At 42.7% G+C, this 16,704-nt stretch overlaps 1 protein-coding gene across 8 annotated transcripts in view; it reads left to right on the top strand.

Annotated features, from left to right (window-relative positions):
* OSBPL3 (oxysterol binding protein like 3) overlaps positions 1-16,704 on the top strand; it is a 142,435-nt gene that overhangs the window by 58,551 nt on the left and 67,180 nt on the right. For 7 of the 8 annotated variants that reach the window (XM_075062406.1, XM_032773848.2, XM_075062405.1 and 4 more), the window contains exons 2-6: positions 681-925; positions 14,019-14,135; positions 14,303-14,356; positions 14,577-14,690; positions 15,851-16,018. In XM_075062406.1, coding sequence (XP_074918507.1) covers positions 803-925; positions 14,019-14,135; positions 14,303-14,356; positions 14,577-14,690; positions 15,851-16,018 — 576 coding nt within the window. In that variant the 5' untranslated portion in view covers positions 681-802. Of the gene's footprint in view, positions 1-680; positions 926-14,018; positions 14,136-14,302; positions 14,361-14,576; positions 14,691-15,850; positions 16,019-16,704 lie in introns of all 8 variants that reach the window. The other variant, XM_075062408.1, reaches the window with a different exon arrangement.

The raw sequence follows: 16,704 nt of genomic DNA, 5'->3' as shown, positions 1-16,704 counted from the left end.
TCTATGAGCAGTCAAGTCTGAAGTGATATACAATTTGCACAATACTTTTTTTTTTTTTCTTTCAGGTTTTGAAAAATGATTGTTTTTTGTTTTCTCCTTTGTTGGGTGAAAAACTGTTGTCATGGCAACTGTTGCCAACACTGCAAATCCGTCATTCAGGGTTTCCATCAAGTTTTTTTGCGCACACTGCAACCACCACTGTTGTTAGACGAGCTATTAATTAATCTTCCTGCCACTCACTTAGTCACAGAAGTGACGTTGCTACCAATTTATAACTCCAGGTACAATTAGTCATGCCCACCTGTAGGTAGCTAAGTTTGCACAATTTTTGGCTAAAAATGAAAGAAACTTCTGGAATTGCAAATGTGCACTGTATCTAAATTCTCAAGGAATGGGATTATTTAATCTTTAAAGAGACGCTTGATGCTGCATTTAAACTGTGTTCTTTACCGGCAGTCAGGTAGTGGTATGACTTTAAAACAAGTAGTTAGAACCCACCGTTTTGTTTCTCTCTGACATATGAAAATTATCCTAAAGCAGTTGTTAAGTTAATTTCTAATAACATATAGCAGTGCAGTCCAACTACATTACCACAGGCTGTTTTATGAATTCTTGACTCATGTAACCAAATAACATTGACTATATCTGATGTTCATGTGTTTTTGGTTTGTTTCTCTTAGGAATCTCCCTGGGGCCTTGAGGATGCCATTAGAATGCATATGGGAAAACAATGACTCTTGCCTTTCTCTCCCATGTCTTCCAATACACTTGCTTAATTCCCTTCGGATGGTGTTCTAACTGAATGGACACAAAACAATCCGTCTCTGGGATCATGAGTGAAGAAAAGAGCTTGGGTGTGTCCCAGAAAGTGTTGTCACCTTCAAGAAGTACCAGCAGCTACTCCTCTAAGCAGGGAAGTCGACAGGTAGAGTAAACTTCACTAGCTCCTGTTTCTTTAGGTGGGGAGGGGGACTTCAAAGTATTAGGAGAAAGGGTCAGTTCCAGTGACCTTGATGAACAAAATTGTGTTTAAGGGTCTGTTGTGCACTTGTTTCTTTTTTCCATTTTCTTGCCAGTGGCAGCATCTTGTCTTCAGTGAAGTGAAATAAACACACATTACTGAGTAGCAGATACTTTTAACATTGGGAAGGGCCACCAGGAATTCAGTTAATACTGTGCTCTCTCTCCAGATGCAGTGTGCCTACAGCAGGGGTGGGCAAACTTTTTGGCCTGAGGGCCCCATCTGGATATGGAAATTGTATGGTGGGCCATGAATGCTCATGAAACTGGGGTTTAGGGTGTGAGAAAAGGTGAGGGCTCTGGCTGGGGGTGCAGGCTCTGGGATGCAGAAGGGTGGGACCAAGGGATTGAGGGAGGGAGAATTGGGAATGGGGCAAAGGGTTGGAGTGCAGGCTTCATGCAGCACTTACCTCAAGCAGCTCCGGGAAGCAGCGGCACATCCCCCCTCTGGCTCCTACATGGAGACACAGCCAGGCAGCTCTGTGCGTTGCCCCGTCCACAGGCGCTGTCCCTGCAGCTCCCATTTGCTGGCCAATGGAGGTTGCAGGGGCAGCACTTGGGGTGGGGGTAGCGTCCGGAGCCCCCTGGCTGCCTGTATGTGTAGGAGCCGGAGGAGGGACATGCTGCTGCTTCCGGGAGCCACACAAAGCAAGCCCCTGACCCTGCTCCCCAGCAGGAGCTCAAGGGCTGGATTCAAATGTCCAAAGGGCCAGATGCAGCCCCCAGGCCATAGTTTGCCCGCTCCTGGCCTATAGTCTGCTGCTGAATGCTTGGCTTCTGTGGTTTGGTGCTTAGAACCCCTAAATCTCCCATAGAGACAGTCATCCCAGTGGTAGCATATTGTGTAGCTGTGAGGGAGTTGGTGCTGTGTACTCTTACTCCTGTGTCTACTGACTCAGTCTGGGTAGCCTGCACACAGGAATTTGGGGAAGGGAGTGTTTCTTATATGGGCATATAGTCGAAGCTAGCGCTGAGTGTGGAAAGATTACAAGTCTAGCACATGGAGCATACCTTCACTGTACAAACCTTTGTCTGGGTTGTCTTAGCCATCTAGCCTTCACCCAAGCCATGTTGTCTGTTAGACACTGGCCAAATTGCTCAACTGCAGCAATCAGGTCAAGTGAGATGAAGGTTAAAGCTGGAAGCCACTTGCAACCAGAAGGCACCACAATTCATGTTTTCTCCTCATAAGAATATGAGACCTAGTGATAGCTCAGTGGTTTGAGCATTGGCCTGCTAAATCCAGGGTTGTGAGTTCAGTCCTTGAGGGGGCCATTTAGGGATCCGGGGCAAAAATCTGTCTGGGGATTGGTCCTGCTTTGAGCCAGGGGTTGGACTAGACAACCTCCTGAGTTCCCTTCCAACCCTGAGATTCTGTGATATACCATCTTCCTGATTTGATTAATACTTAGACCTTTTCTCTTCCAAAGAGTCTGATAAGTGTAGTTAATCATCACAACACTCCAAGTGAATATTATCCCAATTTCACATATGGCGAAACTGGAGCATGAGAGTTCAGTAACTTGCCCAAAACCTCAGAGAAAGTTAATGTCAGAGTCAGAAACTGAATTTTTGTTTTGCTATAATTGGTAGAACATGTGACCATTAAAGCATGCTATCAACCTGAGGTGTGGAAGATGAATGCTGAAAGCTGGGGCCTATACTGTGTTGAAATGCAGAATGTTAATTTCTTAGAAATGTATCCCTGAAGAGCATGTTATCAAGTGTGGATGGCAGTGACATCTTTTGTGAAGGATTTTTTTTTTAAAAAATATGGATTTGTAATTACTTATTGCCAGATATTTTTAATATAATTTCTCTCCCTTTTGGGGGGGGGGGCAAATATAATAACTTTTGTAGAGTTGACACTTTGAGTGAAAGCTCTACTCAACTGCCAGATACAAGCAGGAGATCAAGAGGCCTTCTCCCAGTACAGTCTATTCCTGTCAAAAATGCAGTACTTTGAATTGAATTGGTGGATTTTCAGCATCAATTGTCTGAGTTCCCAGAAGTAAGCTTGTTTGACTCCTACGTTACTGGTGTGCGCTGTTTAACTCCACAATGATGTTGGTGTGCCATAAATGACTGATTCTATATTAGACTGTACAAATCAAGATCTGTGTTGTGGAATATTGTAAATATTTTTTTGATTATACACAAACATTGTCTTTCCCATTTGGATATTTTCCTGTTAACCAATAAGTGTGAAATATAAGAAATATAAAATTGGGGCTGACATCTGCTTTGACTAAGATGGCTTGATCACATCTAACTCTAAAAAGTTAATATGTTAAGTATGACTGTCAAGTGTTCATGAAATTCAAAAAATTAATGAAATGTTATGGAAAATATTTCTTTTCTTTCTGTTGCTTATGAAAAAGACAGACACTTTGGACCAAACAGTGCAGTATTCTACACATTGTAGAGCAACTGAGAAGGGGGAGGTATGCTGCTAGATGACTTGCTGTTCGTGTTTAAATAGAAATATGTTCTGTTCTCTGTTTCGGTGCTAGTGAAGAGAGAGTTATCTCTATATAGCTCAATTTAAACGGGTTCTGAGGTTGATTCTTGCGGAGAGAGGGAGAGAGCCCAGAAAAGAAAAGGAGTTATGAGTCTTCACAAAAGCTGCTCATTCAACCTTTAACGTGATGCTGCTGATGGCCACGCTGAACGTTATTTGGTGGATTTTTTGGTAACTTGTCGGGGAGTAGAAATGTATGAGGCTGGATTATTTGGGGAGTTTCCCCATGAATGGTACTGTCAATTGGATTTGACAGAATACACATCAGATTGCTAACTAATTGCCCTCTTCTCTCCAAACCCTTCTAACTGGTGAATAATTGCTGCATTCCCATCCCTGCCACTGTCCAGACATGAGTTAGACATTCCCCTCCTCCCCCATCTCTAGAGAGAACATCAATCCTTTAAATGAAAGAGACTGGTTATTTAGGCATTTAGGTTTCTTCTCCATCACTGATGCAATTTTGCTTAAATTATACCATTTACATTGCTTGTTTTTTGTAAAACAATTTTTTTATCAAAGTAGTTTCATAAAACTATAGGAACTAAAACCATACTAGCTGAAAGAAAAGATCCAGCAGAGCCCCAGAGGGACAAATAGAGTACACTCCACTATTTTTATTAGGAGCCCCAAAACTATAGCTTACAATTTCAGATTCTCTGTGGGGAGGTGAAGAATATTGTTTCTAATCATCTGGTATTCTCCCCTTCTTCCATTCCAGTGAGGAATTTATTCCCCCTCCTCCCTGTACACCCATGTGCTCCTTCCTGATCCGCTTCAGTCAGAAATGTTCTCTTTTTTTTTGTCTGTTATATCAAGACAGTTTTGGCCGGCAACCTCTTTCCCCTTTGCCTCAGAATTTCTGCAGCTGATCTCACAGGACAGGAGGTTCCATTAATCAGACTAAGTGGAAAGAAACTGTTACAAAGCACAGGGGAGAAAGGGATCTTGGTAGATATTTTGTGGAGTAGTGGGGTATGTTACCAGTTTCTCAAACTCAGGCAAGCAGGGAGTGCTACTGCAAGTGCACTCGGGCCCCAGAGAAAGGGAAATTGTGTGGGAGTATGGGTATTGTGCCACTGGTGGAATACGGGCACCTCCTGGGATCAGAGTATTCTAGTCTGATGCGGTATGACTGCTCCTTCCCACAGAGCAGCATATGGCACTGGCAACACTTATGTAAAGATCGCCGTGATGCAGGCCAGAGACTGTTACAGCTTGAGAGACTGGTTCAAGTGGGGTTGTGGAACTTTTGTTCTAGGACCCCCTTCCTTCCCTCGCTAATCCTAGTCTCCTGTTTCTGGCAGCCTGAATACATTTGCAGCATTACTCTGAAAACACTGACAATTAATCCCTTCCCAGGAAATGGGACTGACCTTCACCTTTAAGGCTCAGTAGTTAGTGTGAAGTGATTTCCATGTCCACACCTTCCCCCAGTAACACAATATTACATGTGCCACTAGGCCATAATTTTAAATATTTGTGAGGGAGGAAAAAACATCATTATCTCTTTAAAGTTTAAAATTGACACGTTCAAAATATAGTGTGGATGAGAAAGCAATAAATAAACTTGTGAAATAAGCAGATACAGTAAGGAAAGGCACAGAGAGAGCTATATTAAAAAATAAATCTTGTATTAAAAAGAAAATTCAGTAACTTGCCAAATTTATGAACCATAACATGCATCAGCAGCAACTAAAGCAAAACCTTATCCTCCACGAAGCTGCTTTCTATTTTTGGCACTTTAAAATATGCAGTACATCTGACTGCATTCTATACTAGAAGGAAGTCTGGCACTGTTAAGTTGACTGATCCTCTGTTAAAAAGAAATACTGTGTAGTTGGCTTTTTTATTTACCTTCTTATCTTTAAGGCTTTAGGGTTCACATGGGGAGGGATGACACACACCGCTACGTCCCCCCTCATGCGCACACATACTCCTGCTGTGTGAGAGAGATGTATGGGAGTGACCGACCATCCCTGCCCATGCCTGACTGGGCCTCTGGGAAAAGAGCCACCTCTTCTGGTACCTGGCACCATGTCTTCCTGAGGCAACACGTGGGGGGCATGCAGGGTCACATGTCCCCCTCCCTCCGATTTCTGCCAGAGTTCCACCAGAATGTGGCCAGCAGCAGCTTTTCGGCACTGTGCGAAGGGACGGGAGCTGCTTCCAGCGGCAGGGGAGGAGAAGGGGGTGGGAAGAATAACCTGGCCTGTGTCTTTGCAGAGCTCATCTCTCACCCGCCCCACCACTCCCGTGTGGCTGGAAGCAGCTTGTCTCTTCCTGCCTACACAGTGTCGAAAGGCAACTAGCATCTCCAGGCGGGGGCTGGCCACCAACATAACCTAGTCATCTCCTGACTACAGTGTGGGCAGGAAGGAGTTAACCCCTAAAGCTGCATTGTGCACCAGGGTCCAGGCAGCCTGACTGCAAGGGCTTCAGTGAACCCAGCCAGAGAGATGGGCCAGCAGGGGAGGGTGCCCAGCGGATGGAGCAGCCCCATGCTTCATTGGGACAGGGGGTAAAGATGGTGATAAGCCCCTGCCTTGGGAGCTGCCATGGAGCCTGCAGGTTCGGGGTGTGAACAGGCTAGAAATCGTTCCCTGTCCCCACACCACACCAGAGCTTAGCTGAGGGGTGGAGAGGCTTCTCTGTACCAGCACTGTGCAGGGCTTTGGCACATGCAGGGCTTCTCCTGCTCAGTGCCCCAAGTCAGAAGGTCTGGCGTTTTCCCGGGGCCCCAACCCAGCCAGAGGAAGTGGGGGAAGAAAGGAGCCTGCTGGCCAATCTGTTTGTAAGTTGAATGCTCTTACCAGGGACTGGTTCTCTGCACAGCGCTGGGAGGGAGATATGGAGGAGCAGCAGGGCTGGAGGTAAAGCAGGGAGAGAACAGCAAGAGGGAGAGCATATAAACGGTCGATGGGCGAGCAGCATAGGCGACACATAGCCAGCTGCCACCTGGCACCGGCTCACACTCACCAGCCACTGCAGCACGCAGCCAGAAATGGGGCGGGAGCAGGGCCCTGCTGGCTGAGAGCCAGCACGCAGTGGGGGCTGCACTGACAGACTGGCAGGGGGAGCAGCCGGCCCCCATGCTGCATCTTCACCCCACCACCAACCTGACACATCCATCCCCATTGTTGGCCACTGGACACCCCCATCCCCACCTGCTACTCTGCCCTGTTGGGCAGGTGGCTGGCAAGCAGGGATCTGACGAGCAGCAGGACCCACTAGTACTGATGGGAGGGGGGGAGCAGAAAATATGGGACAATTTACTTTTAAGAAAGTCGGGACACCTGCAGAAGGGCTTGAATACGGGACTGTCCCTTTAAAAACTAGACATCCAGTCACCCTACATATCTTTGAAAGTTCAAACAAAAGTCTTGTGATCTTAAAAGCATTTTCTTGCATTTGCCAATCCAGATTCCTGTTGGTGCTGATGCCAGCTCTAACTGTTCAGATTTGGAGAAATATGAGATCTGAGAAGACCCCTCTCCTGATCTCAGCTTTTCAAACAATCACCCTCAGCCCAAAGAGCATGCCAAGAAGTGTATGGTGTCCCTCAAGGCATTTACTTGAGCTATTGCAAACAAGTTTACGCCTCCAAATTAATGCAGCTTGATGACCCTTCTTTCCATTGTTTCCTTATCACCACATGTGCCCCCATTCAATATGACCCTCTCCTCACCTGTGGACTCCACTTCTTTGTAACCTTCCCCCCCATACAAGTGTCCTGATTCCCTTCCTAGCCCTTTGAATGTGCTCAGATGTTTTCCAACCTGGAAATTGGATAGTGTTTTGAGGAAAAGATCAGGCATGAGCTCTATTATGCTCTGATCCTTTTCAATAAGTTCTTGTTGGTTGAGAGGAGTGCAGATTTAACTGTGAATAACTAATTTGAAATTATAAAGTTCAGCTTCTCTCCCAGCCATCCCAAGTCAAGGTGTTTGTGGTTTGCTAAAGAGCATATGTGAACATGCTTGGTTAGTTTTCTTCTATGACCATTAGATCAGTAGAAAGTACTCTAAACCTCCTACACTTTGGAAATTATTTGCCATCCAAAAGATTGAAGACCTATCAGATTTATTCTCTGCTTATGCTTAACAAAAGTGCATGAGGACTGAACCCAGGTGATGAGTTCCCCACACTTGTCAAAAAAAACAAACAAACCCCAAACAATCTGTAGTGCATTAAGAAGGCTCCATCTTCAGTAGTAATTCAGTTATCCGATTTATTATAGGCTGCTATCCAGTATGTTTGGCTAAAGCAGTGGGTGACAGTTGCCATATATAATGCTTACTTGAGAATTTTTTTTCTCTGATGGGAGTAATCTGATTGATGAGAGAGCCAATAAAATTCTTAAGCAACTGGCTCCATTGCAAGAATAAAAATCCGAAAATGTACTTGATATTTCTACAGTCTTTTAGCTATATTGGTAGGCTCTCCAGCCAAGGAAAACTTCAGTTAAATCCAGCAGCTTTTCTCTAGGTTTTTTTTTCTTGAGCGCCAAATCTGAAAGCAACCCTTGTCAAGCCTAACTTGGTGGAAAATTCCTCTTTAACAGGGAAACTTATCCACACACTAAACCTTTTGTAACGGTTAATATAATTGTGACATCTTAATGTATTCCCATTACTTAACTAATGTACATTAAAAATCACTGATTTCCTGTTCAAAACAGCCCTTGCTGTTGTATACTGCACTTGCACTCTGTCGCATGCAGTGTTTCAGTTAACTACACTACATAACTGAATGCTTTTTGCCCAGTTAATGGGCTTATGTCCAGCTACTGCGCAAAACAGTGACCTAGTCAGATTACAATGATGAAGCTAGAATGAAATTAAATGATTGAACACTTTTGTAATGCATGTCCACTTCACTGATACATGATGGGGGCAGCTTGGAGCTGCTCCAGTGGTGCAGAGATGTTGTTTAGGTTTAGGACTAGTCACTAAACCTTGGGTGGTGCAGTGTGATGCTGGACTTCCTTATACCCAGCTGCCAAACAGCCTCAGGCCAGACTAGCATCCAGATGGTACCAGGATTACGTAGCACTTTCTTCTGGGGTTGCACCTGGGACTCTTTAGCAACTTCTTCTTGAGTTGCTTTCAATTTTTAGCCTGAGAAACTTACTGAAAAATCCTGGATGAGGTCAGAACGTTTTTGGGCAGAATGATGTTGACATGAAAGAAGCCTTGACTTTTTTCCAAACCAAGTGTAATCACCACTTCACTGGGCAAAAGAACCTTCAAGACTAAGTAGGGAAGACAGTCTACGTTACAGGACTCTGTTAAAGCAGATAATCATCTCCAGCTTCGTGGCCTTGTACAGCATCTGCTAAGGTTCCCAGGGCCTGCTTCCTAATATCCTGCCTCTTCAATGATTTAAAATTGTTGGGATTATGTAAGAGTCAATAGACCATCTTTAGAGTTTGGAGCATTGCATCCAGTGTCACCATGGAGTCATTTTCATTATAGACTCAGTCAGCTTTAGTGTAGAAAAGATAGTGGAGCATACACTTTCTTTAGCTTTTAAGAGTATACGTTAATACACATTGGGATTCCCTCTGAGACCTACCTCTACATGCTGCAAAAAACTCCAAAAAATCCAACACCTTTATTTATGAAATTATAGCCTGCTTTAGTGTTTGCATATATCTCCAGCAGTAAATATTCAACCAAGGCCCTGGTTCTCAACCAGGGGTATCCCCTGGAAGACCTCTGCATATGCGTACATCAACTCATCTAGATATTTTGCCTAGTTTTACAACAGGCTGCATAAAAAGCACTAACGGTCAGTACAAACTAACATTTCATACAGACAATGACTTGTTTATACTGCTCTATATACCATACACTGAAATGTAAGTACAATACTTATAGTCTAATTTTTATTGTATAATGGTAAAAATGAGAAAGTAAGCAATTTTTCAGTACTAGTGTACTGTGACACTTTTCTTTTTGTGTTTTGTCTGATTTTGTAAGCAAATCGTTTGTAAGTGAGTTGAGAATTGGGGGTACGTAAAACCAATCAGACTCCTGAAAGGGGCACAGTAGTCTGGAAAGGTTGAGAGCCACTGAACTAAAGGCTGGCTTGCTTGCTTGATTGGGAGGCCCTATGCTTCAGGGGTACCCATCTGAGGCCTAGTTATCTCTCTGCTTCATCCTTGCTCCAGGGGAGAAGAGTAGTAATTTGCTGTCATCCTCACCCAGAAGCAAACTACAATGCCCACTACTTTGCCTCAATTTTGGCTGGTTCATTGGAGGACGGAACAAAGGGTTCACCAATTCACCACCCACTCCATATCCACCTGCTCTGGGTGGGTATAAGTGAGCTCTGTGTGCCATGATCAAAGGTCTAGGTAACTTAGAAAGGTAAGGGGGCAGAGGGTCTCCTGAGGATGTATATTTCAAGCTACAATCTAGCCCAAATGAGGAAAGATTAAAAGGATAGAACATGGAGCATAACTTCTTTTGATTTCTAGTAAGAAAAACCATGTTTTTAGAAGTCTTTATTACAAATAATATTTAAGTGATCATGTAAAAATATTCCAGATTGGAAGGGATGAGGAAAATAGTCTTCTGTAATGCAGCCAAAAAGGGAGCCAGAACCAACAAGGGGCAACATGCAAAACTTTTCCTATAACAGGAATTTAATTTAGGGAAACTGGACATTTAGCTCATCTTTGGTTTGTGGAATCCCACTGAGAGTTAAATGTGTTATGATGAAAACTGATTAGCACCACCCTTCTAACTCCTGTGGACTGTTAAATGCTAGGAGTATTGATTCTCAGTGCGGGAAACTGTCCTGAAGGGCAAGACAGGGAAAATAGTGGAACAAATTGAGGAATCCTCACTAGGGACACAGGTAAATGGGGGAATCATTTTGCTTAAACTGTTTATGGAATGCCTATTTTGTGGTATCTTGCTATTCTACATCCAGAGACAATGGATTTCAGGAAGGCAGATTTTGGTAAGCTCAGAGAGCTGATAGGTAAGGTCCCATGGGAATTAAGACTGAGGGGGAAAAACAACTGAGGAGAGTTGGCAGTTCTTCAAAGGGACACTATTAAGGGCCCAAAAGCAAGCTATTCCGATGGGTAGGAAAGATAGAAAATGTGGCAAAAGACCACCTTGGCTTAACCACGAGATCTTGCATGACCTACAAAATAAAAAGGAGTAATATAAAAAATGGAAACTAGGTCAGATTACAAAGGATGAATATAGGCAAATAACACAGGAATGCAGGGGCAAGATTAGAAAGGCAAAGGCACAAAATGAGCTCAAACTAGCTATGGGAATAAAGGGAAACAAGAAGACTTTTTATCAATACATTAGAAGCAAGAGGAAGACCAAGGACAGGGTAGGCCCACTGCTCAGTGAGGAGGGAGAAACAGTAACAGGAAACTTGGAAATGGCAGAGATGCTTAATGACTTCTTTGTTTCGGTCTTCACTGAGAAGTCTGAAGGAATGTCTAACATAGTGAATGCTTATGGGAAGGGGGTAGGTTTAGAAGATAAAATAAAAAAAGAGCAAGTTAAAAATCACTTAGAAAAGTTAGATGCCTGCAAGTCACCAGGGCCTGATGAAATGCATCCTAGAATACTCAAGGAGTTAATAGAGGAGGTATCTGAGCCTCTAGCTATTATCTTTGGAAAGTCATGGGAGACGGGAGAGATTCCAGAAGACTGGAAAAGGGCAAATATAGTGCCCATCTATAAAAAGGGAAATAAAAACAACCCAGGAAACTACAGACCAGTTAGTTTAACTTCTGTGCCAGGGAAGATAATGGAGCAAGTAATTAAAGAAATCATCTGCAAACACTTGGAAGGTGGTAAGGTGATAGGGAATAGCCAGCATGGATTTGTAAAGAACAAATCGTGTCAAACCAATCTGATAGCTTTCTTTGATAGGATAACGAGTCTTGTGGATAAGGGAGAAGCGGTGGATGTGGTATACCTAGACTTTAGTAAGGCATTTGATACGGTCTCGCATGATATCCTTATCGATAAACTAGGCAAATACAATTTAGATGGGGCTACTATAAGGTGGGTGCATAACTGGCTGGATAATCGTACTCAGAGAGTAGTTATTAATGGCTCCCAATCCTGCTGGAAAGGTATAACAAGTGGGGTTCCGCAGGGGTCTGTTTTGGGACCGGCTCTGTTCAATATCTTCATCAACGACTTAGATGTTGGCATAGAAAGTACGCTTATTAAGTTTGCGGACGATACCAAACTGGGAGGGATTGCAACTGCTTTGGAGGACAGGGTCAAAATTCAAAATGATCTGGACAAATTGGAGAAATGGTCTGAGGTAAACCGGATGAAGTTCAATAAAGACAAATGCAAAGTGCTCCACTTAGGAAGGAACAATCAGTTTCACACATACAGAATGGGAAGAGACTGTCTAGGAAGGAGTATGGCAGAAAGAGATCTAGGGGTCATAGTGGACCACAAGCTAAATATGAGTCAACAGTGTGATACTGTTGCAAAAAAAGCAAACGTGATTCTGGGATGCATTAACAGGTGTGTTGTAAACAAGACACGAGAAGTCATTCTTCCGCTCTACTCTGCGCTGGTTAGGCCTCAACTGGAGTATTGTGTCCAGTTCTGGGCACCACATTTCAAGAAAGATGTGGAGAAATTGGAGAGGGTCCAGAGAAGAGCAACAAGAATGATTAAAGGTCTTGAGAACATGACCTATGAAGGAAGGCTGAAAGAATTGGGTTTATTTAGTTTGGAAAAGAGAAGACTGAGAGGGGACATGATAGCAGTTTTCAGGTATCTAAAAGGGTGTCATCAGGAGGAGGGAGAAAACTTGTTCACCTTAGCCTCTAATGATAGAACAAGAAGCAATGGGCTTAAACTGCAGCAAGGGAGATTTAGGTTGGACATTAGGAAAAAGTTCCTAACTGTCAGGGTAGTTAAACACTGGAATAAATTGCCTAGGGAGGTTGTGGAATCTCCATCTCTGGAGATATTTAAGAGTAGGTTAGATAAATGTCTATCAGGGATGGTCTAGACAGTATTTGGTCCTGCCATGAGGGCAGGGGACTGGACTCGATGACCTCTCAAGGCCCCTTCCAGTCCTAGAGTCTATGAATCTATGAATTACTTTATTAATGAATATATTGCTTTACTTAAGTTCCCAAGGATTGTGGAGAGTGGGTTACTGCATCTTGACACTTGTATTTACTACATCTGCCATGTCAACTAATATTGCATAAAATTAAGGATCAGTATGCCTCTATATTTGTTGACCTCTTGTCTCTATATGCCGTTCTAGTTTAGCTCTACCAAAGGGGCAGTGTGATGGTTCAGACTGAACTCTCATTGGGCGTTCTAGATATAAAATCTTTTGCAAACCAGAATTGTTTGAACACAGAATAAATAGAGGAATGCAACAAACAGTTTTTGAATTTTTTAAAAGATATTTTTGGGTCAGGGAAGTGCTATGTGACACTTCTGCATGTTACTCCTTTGTATAACTTAAGTAGGGAAGTCCGGTACCTAAATATTCCCCTTCCTGCTGTCATTTGATAGGGTCAGTGTATTCCATTACAGTAGTGTCCCAAATCATTAAAAGCCAGCAGGTAAAGGTACGATTATCTAGACCTTTTCCCCCCTCTCTTTTTTCTGTCCTCATCTTCCCCGTCCACCTCTGCCAAATATGTGGCTATGATACAAAGAGCATGTCCGACTGTGAAAAATAAATTTCCCCCCTATATAAAGAATATTTTTCACATAAACGCCTAACCAAAAAAATTAAATTAAATGTCCGGTCCAATGATAGTTGAACCAAAGTCACTACTTTTATAGGAGGATCCTCTGGCCAGAAATCTGGGAAGTTGTTATACTTTCATTAACACTTTCCTATAAATAAAAAATCATGAACAAAAATTGTACAATCAGCAGCAGCTCTGTTCCCGCCTGTACATCAAATTACTTCAAGGTCACTCCTTTAGTACTGTCATGCAGAAGAAGAAAGCGTTTTATGTTGGCATTTTCATATAGTTTTTCCTCCTTTGCACCGGCCTCTTGCGTGTCTCAGTACTTGAGTTGCTCATCTAGCTTTGGTTTTGTTTGGTGTTTTTTGGTGTGCGCGCGCGGGGGGGGGAGACTTGAATTGCTCATGTGTGCTGAAGAATGTGCCAGAAATGTAGGCTTTTATGGTCTGCTTTACAGGCAATTATGCACTAATGAGATCTTTTTTCAGTAGTTGTTGTTGTTTTTGCCCATATTGATAAAGGTTTTATACTAAACTGTGGCATACCCTGTGGCTATGTACTATATGTAAATAATCCTGGTGAGCACATACGTTCAATGAGACATGGTGTCAGGAAAAATTGCATTTCATTTACTTTGTGTTGTGTCTCAGTCTGAGACTCTGGTCTCACAGGGTTTTATTCAGAGAAATGTTTTAATTCTGTTCCTTTAAAAAAAAAAAATCAGGTTTGGATTTTGTGTTTTAATAGGACAGCTGGGAAGTTGTAGAAGGACTGCGAGGAGTCATGAATTATACCCAGGAACCACAGAAACAGGAAGGCTACCTGCTGAAAAAGAGGAAATGGCCTCTGAAAGGCTGGCACAAGGTAGGAAAGAAGTGTGTATCTTAGGGATAGTTGCAGATTAAACTTAACTCACTTGGTGTGTTGTCCTTGTTGTTGAAAAGTTAACTGCAGAAGATGCCCTTTTAGTGGAATATATTGTATCATTTCCTGCTTTCTTATAAAAGATTTCTTTGTATTTCTGATTACAGAGATACTTCTTCTTGGACAGAGGAATATTGAAGTATGCCAAGTGTCAAACTGATGTAAGTGTTTTTTTTGGGGGGGGGGGGTCCCCCCCCCCAATATTGTGGTATTTCATATGAATACCATGTCTTGGGTCATGTTGTGAAGAGGAAAGATAGATTTTGAATTTCTAACCTACAAGATGAATTAAAAGTGTTGGTTCTGCCAATCAATGCATTTCTTCTCCTACCCTGCCTCAGGCATTAATGCTAATTTTCTATGTAAAATCTTTTTTTGCAGGTAGAGAGAGACAAGCTGCATGGCTGCATTGATGTTGGACTTTCAGTGATGTCTGTAAAGAAATCAACAAAATGTATAGATTTGGATACCGAAGAATACATATACCATTTAAAGGTAATTCTTCAAGGCAATTGTATTCTGTATCTTACTATTAAATTGTAAAAATGTTAAAATATTGTGATGCACCTAGTGGTGGGTGGGTGGTATTGGCCTCTTAATAAAGGGTGCTGGAAATGTTGGTTAAAGTGAAGGAAAAACATTTTAAATTCTGTTGTCAAATGTGGCCAATTTGAGAAGCAAATTATGTCCTTTGTTTTACTGTAGTTTGGTTTCTGGAATTCGTAATTTCTGTAAAATCTTTCTCTAACTTTAAATTTTGTCAAACACAGTCTCATAGTTGGCAGCAATTTTTTGTGCTTAAATTTAGTTACTCCTTTTTGTGAGACGAATGTGGGGAATAAAAATAGACTAGAGTAATTGCATGCTGCTGTTGTGCCCCCTTGCATCTTTTCCATTATGTGAGCGTACTTGCACTTATCTAATCTATTAATAGAGCATAAAATAAATTCATTCCTTCTTAATTATCCGTGGACTATATTCTGTAGTTTTAAAGTTGTAAGTTTTTCTATTGATTTAATGGTCTAAATTGACTTAAAATATATAGCTAATGTTTTTTAAATGTGTAAAAGCCACAAAACCTATATTTAACTAAGATTAAAAGTCTTGTTTTTTAACCTTAAAAGCAAATAAGTTTGGAAGTAAAACTGAAAATACACAACTATGAAATGTGTGCAGATTTAATGCTGCCATGCTTCTGTGGGTCTAAGTTGAGCCTGTCCTCTGGACGACAGGCTTACATGACTTGTATTTAAGTTCACAATATTAGGCCCTATTTAGTAAGGTACCCCTTTTTTAGGATAGCACTTAAGTGTGTGCTCAAGTCCTATTGAAGTCAATGAGACTTAAGCAGGTGCGTCAGTGTTGCCCTGAATAGGGATGGACTCAAACGTTTGTTTTGTGCTTTCCTAAATTGGGGCCTTAGAGAGAAACTTCAACTAACATAGTTTTCCTCTTAAGCTGCTCCATGAATTTTTTTCTATGTTATACTGAGGCAAGTGAAGAGTAGTATTTAACAGGCACACTTTATTGATGCTCTGTCAAGAATTCAGAACCCCTTGTGGCCACCTTGTAAGAAATGGGAAAAAATAAGATCTAGTTTTGTCTAGTAATTTAAGTTGACTCCATGTCATATAACTTAACTATATTTTCTGTAGGTGAAGTCTCAGGAACTGTTTGACGAATGGGTAGCAAAACTGCGGCACCACAGACTGTATCGTCAAAATGAAATTGCTATGTTTCCGCATGATATCAATAATTTCTTCCCGGCATCCTCTACCGCAGACTCTGTACCCAGTGTGTTCGACTCTGTCTCAAGTAGAAAGGTAATGATGAGCTTTCATCAAGGATTAATGTAGCTTGATTTCCTCTATCAGTTTGTGTAAAGACCAGGGTCAGCTCTATTTTGCTGCCCCAGACACAGCAGTCAGGCAGCTTTCAGCGGCATGCCTGTGGGAGGTCCTCTGGTAACGTGGATTTGGCGGCATGCCTGCGGGAGGTCCGCCGGTCCCATGCCTTTGGCATACCCACTGCCAAATTGACAGCGAAACAGCAGGACTGGCGGACCTCCTGCAGTCATGTCGCCAAAGACAGCCTGACTGCTGCCCTCATGGCGACCAGCAGGCCACCCCAGGCATGCGCTTGGTGCACTGGTGCTTGGAGCCGCCCCTGGTAAAAACCGTAATTAAGTCTTTGGTTGGGTAAAGGTTTGGTGTAAGATATAAACAGTAAAATCGTCTAATGCAGGCAGTCTCAACCTTTTCTTTCTGAGGCCCCCCTCTCCAACATGCTAGAAAAATTCCACAGACCACCTGTCCCACAACAACTGGTTTTCTGCAGATGAAAGCCTGGACCGGTGTTAGGGGGTAGCAAGCAGGGCAATTGCCTGAGGCCTGCATGTCACAAGGGCTCCTGCGAAGCTAAGTTGCTCAGGCTTTGGCTTCAGCACCAAGTGGTAGGGCTCAGGGCCCCAGGCTTCAGCCCCATGTGGTGAGGCTTTAGCTTTCTGCTG

This window comes from Chelonoidis abingdonii, chromosome 2 (genome assembly GCF_003597395.2).
Source record: "Chelonoidis abingdonii isolate Lonesome George chromosome 2, CheloAbing_2.0, whole genome shotgun sequence".
Lineage (NCBI taxonomy): Eukaryota > Metazoa > Chordata > Testudines > Testudinidae > Chelonoidis > Chelonoidis abingdonii.
This window is presented reverse-complemented; position numbering and strand designations above follow the sequence as displayed.